Below are 8336 nucleotides of genomic sequence, written 5' to 3'. Positions count from 1 at the left end.
TGTCAAAAACATAGTCCGACAGAAGTGTGGCTATGTTTGGGTGGGAAGGATCACCAAAAAATTAATCAACGTAACGAAACACTTTGACACTGAACCTGCTGTGCTGAGGTGATGCAGGAGTAGGCTATCGTAGTGCACCAACAAGAAACCACTCATTATGGTCACAATGCGAGAACCAGCACACATACAATTTTCCTGCACGTAGAACTCTTCATTATGAAAGACAACGGTGGATGTTAGGTTGACTTGCAGGAGATCCAGGAAATTCATTCATGTCTTGCATAATGAAGAGTAAACGCGATACTTTTAGAGTGCTTATCGAAATCTAGCATATAAATGATTGGTAAAATCGGATACATTACATTTATAGTACAGGTATAAGGTACATATGTCTGTCTTAAGTAAGTCAAATAAATGGAGAGATGCATACAGAATGCGACAGTGAAAAGCATGCATAGCATTTCTGATTAGCTCAAGAAGGCTAGTTGAATATTTGCATCCACCTGATAATAAAACCATCATCATCGCAGAGGATAAACAACTCGGTATGTGGATTGAAACATGAAACATTGCTACTGATAGCAAAGTACTCAATGATAACACGAAGTAAGGCTGGTCGATGTATTGGCCGTATAGACATATACAGCAAGCACTTGTTTACTAATTATTCTTCTGGCGTCACCAGCGTACAGCTAAACAGAATTTCAAGTAACCATGGCAAGCCGTTGCAATAAGAAACGCGGCGTGATGAAGAGCGGGAACATAGTTGTGTGCTTCGTGCAGCCTCTCGCACCAACGCGTCTCCGAGACTTGAGGTTAAGCCACCTTTAACACCAGCCGCACGGGAATGCAAGGCGTACGAGGACCAACCAGTTATCTGGGCTTTCCCACCCTTCGCGCCCACCGCTTCTTTACAATTGACCTTCAAGTTTAGGTAACGCTACATCGGTGAGCTTTGATCGCCTGCCTGAGACATGCCGCAGCAATAATTTGGGGAAAAATAAAAAATTCATTTTCTATCATCTCCTCATGCCGTGCTTCTGGTAATTATAGTTTGACGATTCGGCAGCGCATAGTACAGTATCTCTGAGGGTCTCGAACGGAGCAATCAAGGCCTCGAGCTTGAGATATCCTCAGCCTCCATTTTCAATTTTACTGTGTCACGCAATCTTGCGCTGCTTTCGCCTACATAGTTTCTAGCAAATTGAAAAATGAACCTACTTTTAGAGTATTTTATATCATAAGTGAATTTATTTCTGGCCAATGTCGTAGTTGATGACGTCTGCCATAGCTTATTTCCGCATTGGTCTTTAGAGGGTCGACATTGAGTAGGCGAATTCACATATAGACCGCGCCTTGGAGATGCATTTTTCAGGATGATGTGGGCAGTTATGATGGTCGCCTTACCCGTGCTTATCAAGTTTGTACCACGATATAGGGCGTAATGCCTGGACTTGCTGCAGCAAACATGTCCGTCATTCGAATTGCGTGGTTTATTACGGCTAATGCTTAATGTTAACAGCGTATAGTGGACAAATAATATGTTCATGCGGCCAAAGCGCTTCAACTATAGACGAATGCGATGAGCTTTTTCATAGAAGAAACATTATTTATCGTAACTCAGATTATTCTGCTGACTATTTTTTCTCTCAACCGCGCATTTGCCAAGAAATGGGCAGCAGATTTGCAGCCACAAACAAAGGAAAGATATTCTAAAGCGAAGTTTGATTGAATGCACTTTATTCCGGTCGTCCTGACCGCGTAATTTGACACATATTATTGTCTTTGAAAAAAAAAATAACGTCACGCCGATATAACAATTTGCCGTATATTAAACATTTATTTTCTGTTCTTGAATGTCTTGTGTTCTGTAGAACTTCTGAATTTGAATGCAGAAAGTTTTGTTTATTTCAAGATGCTTGATTAGAATGCAGTTCCATTTGTTCCCATCGTGCTTGCCGGTACTCCCACGCACAGGAGAGTCTCTAGAACTGTAACTTGAAGGCCAGTTCTTTGCCTCGCAGACCGTTTTCTTCTTTTCTCAATTGCTTATTTCCCACGACAAAATGCGTGGCTATTTAGTAACCAAGAGCCACGGCGTTTGCGCGAGTGTCTGCGCCGCACCAGATGGGACCGTCACAAAACGTACGTTTGGAACCATCTCCACTGATGTCTTCCTTTGTCCACCACTGCGCTGCCCGGCACAAGACATGGGCGTGGCCGACAGAGTAACGGCGTAGCTCCGACTGATCAACCTTCACAGTGTGGCCTCGTTGCTCGAGGGCCTGCTGCACCACCTTGTCGAAGCCAAGCTCCAGTTGAACCGGGTCGCTGCACGTAATAGAACGAGTTAATCCCACTGCTCTACACATACGCACATCGACTCCACATCTGTTCGCACGATATCAAGCACTAATGCTGTGCATACGCATGAGAACCGCCATCAGAGTGCAATGGGAACGTAGGGCTCAAGCGATCACACACACGTATATGCAGATAGAAAAATGTGCCACAATAATCAACACCGAAAGCTGTTCAGAACCCTGTACCTAAGCACACATACAGATTAACGTTAAAAGAGAAATTTGTAACGCTATTCTCAGTAGCCCGAAGCTAAAATGGAAGCCACGATGCTTCTTTCAGAGAGGGTCGAGATGAAGATTCCGCATGATCAATAATTGTCGACAGAACCAGCGATTATTTAGGAGCAGCCACGAACATGCTATTGTGTCCACCGCGGAAAAGTTCGCCTAAGCCGTAAAAGCTCGTCCCGTGTTTGAACTTCGCACAAATGCCGAATTTTGCGGAAACTGGGTAAGTCAAAATAACGATAGTTGCAGGGGGTTCTAAGACTTGATAGATTTCAACAAACTATTTATATGACCTGGTGAAATACCGCCGCACATTGGAATCAAGCAGTTTTTCCTAGCTGATGCTGAAAACGGCGGTTTACGGAATCGCAGTACCGTTCATGTCTAGGGGGCTCAAATTTAATAAATTCATATGCAGATGTACCTGTTTGACATCCCTGCGCAACTTTATTAATAGAACTAAATAATGTGAAAAAAAGCAACAACAAAATAAGGTTTTCAAACCTACCTTTGGAAAAGAGCGAAATTAAGGAGCTTTCTTACCGAAGTTTGTGTTCTGTTGCTGCTAGTTTTTGTCGGATCTTCTCTGGATACTTTGCTACAACTTCAACGAGCCTCAAAGCTTAGTTTGTCTGTCTTATGTACTGTTAGTTTTAGTTTTGCTTGAAAGAATACATTAAATGGCAAAAAAAGTCAACGGGTAAAATTTTCAGTTTATCGCGTGAAACAAAATTACCCATCATAATAGATTTCCCTCCAACTTTACCGGGGTTAGCTACGTTCACCGTCTTTACTCAGATACGTGATGCAGTATTTTGTTTCGACTAGAAAACAATGATGCGTTGAGAAACGTTGCAAGACGTTTGTTTCAGATTTAATACTACTCCCGCGGCAGTCTTCGATGCGAGGCCATATTTATTTTCCGATAACCAGGTGGCACGGCTGCCGCGGATAAATTGAGAACGAATAGATGTCTATGGGTTACTTAAAGGCACCGACAAGATTTACAAGAGCCACTGATGGTCAGGAACTATCTGTGGAAAGGAAGCAACAGAAGTAAATGGCGAAGTATGGGAGGTCAGTCGGAATGCTCATTCATCACTGAGCCAAACAGGAAAGAGGAAATTCGATGGTACAACAGCGTCTTTGGTTACCAGGCACAGTGTGTGGAAAGAAAACCTACCTATGGACGCAAAAATATTGCAAGGAATCAAGAATTGAGGCAATACACAATTGCTGATAATAAGAGTTGCGAGGATGATGCCGACCTTATCCTGTTAGGTGAAATGAATGTCCACATATAAGACCTACACCGACAACAACGAGAAGTTATTACTACACTCTGGGAGCAACGTTATCTCTTTATCCTAAATGTGATGGCGAAAGCACATCGAATGTCCGAAATAGACAATCGGCCATTTATTGCTGTCAGATAACCAAAGAAATTACACGTAGAGACAAATCGCCATTGATGAGACAACTGCTGTTTGTCTGAGAGAGAGAGAGAAGGGAAGACGGAAAGGCAGGGAGGTTAACCAGACTGAGTCCAGTTTGCTACCCTACACGTGGGGAGGGGAATGGGGAGTGAAAGAGGAAGAGAGAGAACCTAGTGTAGGATGTCTCTAGTCGGGCACTAAAGTCTGTTGACCTCAGGTAGCGAAAAAGCGCTCTAACTGCTTTCTGGGCCAATGAACTGTGAGGCCAGGCTCCCAAGATCTTCGCTTCCGTAAATGGCCTGTCATCCAGTCTATTTAAGGCACACTGGAGAGTCTCACGTTGATTATCGAAGTGAGAACAGTGGCACAGTAGGTGGCTGATGGTCTCTTCACACTTGCACTTAGCGCACATTGGTGAATCCGCTATTCCAATACGATAGCTGTAGGAGTTGGTGAATGCTACTCCTACCCACAGCCGACACAGCAGTGTTGCGTCACGTCGTGGAAGGTTCGCTGCTAATGTAAGTTTCAGTGATGGGTCCAGGCTGTGTAAACGAGTGTAAACGAGGCTGTAAACTTAGAGTTCTGTGGTGTATGCCAGCAACCTAAGCTCTCTTGCAGCGTCGACTTTGGATAAAGGTATAAGGAGTGTCGGCGAGCCAGCCTGGGCACGTCGGGCAGCGTCATCGGGGAGGTGATTACCAACGATGCCACAGTGTCCCGGCAGCCACTGAAATATGATGTCATGTCCTCTTTCAGATGCGCAATGGCAGGTTTCGTTGATTTGTGACACCAGCTGTTCATAATTGCCACGTCGTGAACTTCGCAAGCTCTGGAGGGCTGCTTTCGAGTCACAAAATATTGCCGATTTGTTGGGCGGTTCTTTTTCAATGTATTCGAAAGCAGCGCGAAGAGCGGCCAGTTCAGAACCTGTTGATGTCGTTACGTGTGAAGTCTTGAACTTGATGACGACCGATTGAGACGGTAGAACAACGGCGCCCGTAGAATTTTCGGAGACGGAACCATCCGTGCAAACATGAATTCGGTTAGCGTATGAACAATGCAGCAGTTCCAATGTGATCTGCTTGAGAGCCGCGGTGGTCAGGCTAGTTTTCCTCACTATTCCTGGAACAGCAAGGTACAAAGGAGGCTTCTTCAAGCACCACATAGGGGATGGCGTTCTTGTTGCGGGTGAGTGCCTCAAAGACAAAGAGTGCCGGTTAGCTGCAATTGATCTGGAGAACGCTGCCTTGGGTCTTTTCTCAGGCAAGTGAGCGAGATGCTGGTCAGGGACTCTGGATATATAGCGAACATGCGCCCGGAGTGCGTCGATATCTATATAGGTCCTTATTGGGTTGTCTCTCGCGGTGGTAATTGTTGCCACGGTTGAAGCATTTCGAGGTAGCCCCAGACATGTTCGAAGGGCTTGGCCTTGAATGCTCTGTAGGACATGGATGTTAGTTTTGTTAGTATTGGACAGCACTGGTGTGCTGTATCGCAAGTATCCTAGGAAGAGCGTCCTGTATAGTTGAAGCATAGATGACTCGGATGTGCCCCACGTTTTACCGGCAAGAAACCTTAGTATATGGGAGATAGAAGTAAGCCTCTTCTTCAAGTATGAGATGTGGGGGCTCCATGAAAGGTATCTGTCTATAATAACGCCTAGGAATCGGTGAGTTTTTGCGTAGGAAATTGGTTGGTGGTCAATAGAAATGGGGCACCAGGTCATGGGCTTGTGGGTAAAGGCGACTAAGGCACACTTCTCGGTCGAAATGCTGAGGCCTTGCGCACGCAGGTACGATGATGTTAGGGTCACTGCTTTTTGGAGCCGTACACGCACCTGGAGACGTGTAACTGCCGAGGCCCATATGCATATGTCGTCAGCATATATTGAAAGGGTTACTGTATGTGGTAGAACGTCGGCAAGGCCAAGGATTGCAAGGTTGAACAAAGTGGGGCTAAGAACCCCACCCTGAGGGACGCCACGGTAAGTGTAATGGTCAGCAGTTCGGCCATCTGCACTGTGCACAAAGAAGGTTTGTCTGAGTAGTGCACAGTCATAGAGGGAAGGAATTTGCTTGAGTCGTTGTTGTGCGCCATACTGCAAAACCTCTGAGAGCTTTTGCAAGAATTTCATTCATAGGACTGTATGTACTAAAACCGCAATCGGATAGTGAGGCATGCCGTAGTGCGCAATTCAATGAACACCACGAACGGTGTTCATTGAACCATGGTGCTATTTAACGTGTTCCTAAATTGAAGCAGAGGAGCATTTCTTATTGCGATAGCAATTTCATTGACATTTTAGACGCGTTTCTGCCGTTGGCGTCGTTCTCTGCAATTTCACGCTTTTAACAGAAACAATATTTTCGGTAGTTGTTGCCTCGTTTGGGGACTCCCACGCTTTGTTCTCATTTTTATTAGCGTTCTTGCACTCCTCGCTGCGCTACGGTGCGCGTCGTTTACTCAAAGATCCACATGTTTGTGGGATCGACTTTGACGCACCATCAATGACAAAAGCTGTCAAGTATGTCACAGCATCGTCTGTACTATAAGGCAATATGTCATCTCACTTCAGTTGTGTGTGTGATCTGTAGGTTTTCCAATCGGCTGAGTTCATTTTCCAGCTGGGTGGACGCACTGGAGTTTCTATATACTGTGTGTGGTTAGGATCGTTGCAAAATGGTAGCCAGCATTGGGATTTTTATCACCTTCCAACCGAGCTGTAAAGTAATTAATGCTGATTCTGCACATAAATCTATGAACGAGTACGAGTTATGTGTGGTACTGTAAAAAAGGTTCTCTTTTATTAAGTAAAACTGCCCCAGAACATAAGAGGCAATTCTCAATCGCACGACCTCATACGTCACAACGCAAGTCATCACAGAATGTGTTATCGGCATTGAGGTCCCTTGCTAAAATGTGAAGATGGCGAAGCTGTTGAACATGTGTCTCAAATTCTGTACGCTCCAACTGATAACGAGGTGGCACATACAATCAACACACTGTCACTAGCTTGTCGAATAATATGACCCTGACTGCTCGCCACCTTATGTAGAGTCACCATTCCCGCGATCTTTACGATACTGCATATAGTGTTAAGCAAACTTTGATTAGTTGACTTCAGGTGCTTGTCTTGAACAAAGAGCTGCCTCGATGTATGTTTATCTATTACTTCTTCTGTCATTTAAATTAGGTATAAAGTCACGAGCCTTCCTCTGGATTATTCGTGTGGCCATTTTGTTCAAAAAAAGGGGTCGTGTATTTGAGGGTAAATTTGCATGTATTTAACAGCGCCATTTCCTGGCCCTGTTGCGTGTTTTTTACTTCTTGAGGTGGGCCAAAGAACCGCACCACTCTTTCAGTGCCAACGGCACCGGTGTTGTGTTCGTTAGCTTCTGGGACGCAATGGATGTCCGCATCCGCACGCAAGCAGTTTGTGTTTGAGAGCTCACTTGGTGAGGCGAGGTCTTGAGTTTCGACGGCCCTGGAGCCACCTGGATCTATCGAGGAGCGGGTGGAATATGCTTAACTACTACCAGCATGGCGGAAGGCACCAGGCCCAAGCGTTCGCTCCACGCAGCCCAGCAGATGGTGGAGGCTGGTGCGACGCTGCCCTGTTACGCGCCGCAGAAGCACAAGTTGTGCCACGGAAAGCTGCACATGGCTTACTGACTTCGCTGAAGCAGACGTTTTGTTTTGCCGTAAGCGTAAATATATCACTTTCTTTCATCCATGTTTTGCAGGATTGTGAATACGCTGGGTGATCGCCATCGCAATTCACACAGTGAGCTGCGACTTCGCAGCTTTCAGCAATGTGTTAGGAAGCTCACCTGGTACACGTTGACTGCCTTATACATGCCTGGGAGCTGTCGTGGTAGTTGAGGAATCGTAAGGGGGGGGGGGGGTAGGAATGTATGGGTGAACGTTTAGTTTGTTGTAACCAGTTTTGATTGTCTCGGCAATTGACTGGATGCAAATTGCATAATTATGTGCCCCGTTGATTTCGTTGTATTGTGCCGTTTTATTCTTATTCTTTGAGCATTGCTAACATGTTCATTTTCCTCCCTTCAAGAAGTACAGTGTCGGCGCGGTTCATCGGGCCGTCGTAAGGAACGACACCACGAACAGTGTTCATTGATCGGTTTGAACTTACTGTAACAAGAATGCTTCCGGGAGACTTTATGGTGGGTAGTTTTTCGTACTGTGTACGGTCTCGCAACTCCTGTACCAGATCGCCAGTGGCTATTTTTCACACCTTGTATTTGTCTCCTAATTTGTGTGCCCAATGCTTTACAACCAAAAATCA

At 45.3% G+C, this 8336-nt stretch overlaps 1 protein-coding gene across 1 annotated transcript in view; it reads right to left on the bottom strand.

Moving 5' to 3' along the window:
• Positions 1-1812: 1812 nt before the first annotated feature.
• The window catches only part of LOC139049221 (glutathione hydrolase-like YwrD proenzyme), a 100371-nt gene continuing 93847 nt past the window's right edge, over positions 1813-8336 (bottom strand). The window contains exon 7 of the mRNA XM_070524586.1: positions 1813-2331. Coding sequence (XP_070380687.1) covers positions 2079-2331 — 253 coding nt within the window. The 3' untranslated portion in view covers positions 1813-2078. The remainder of the gene's footprint in view (positions 2332-8336) is intronic.

This window comes from Dermacentor albipictus, chromosome 8, assembly GCF_038994185.2.
Source record: "Dermacentor albipictus isolate Rhodes 1998 colony chromosome 8, USDA_Dalb.pri_finalv2, whole genome shotgun sequence".
Classification (NCBI taxonomy): domain Eukaryota; kingdom Metazoa; phylum Arthropoda; class Arachnida; order Ixodida; family Ixodidae; genus Dermacentor; species Dermacentor albipictus.
Note: the sequence above shows the minus strand (reverse complement) of the source record. Positions and strands in the feature narration are given on the sequence as shown.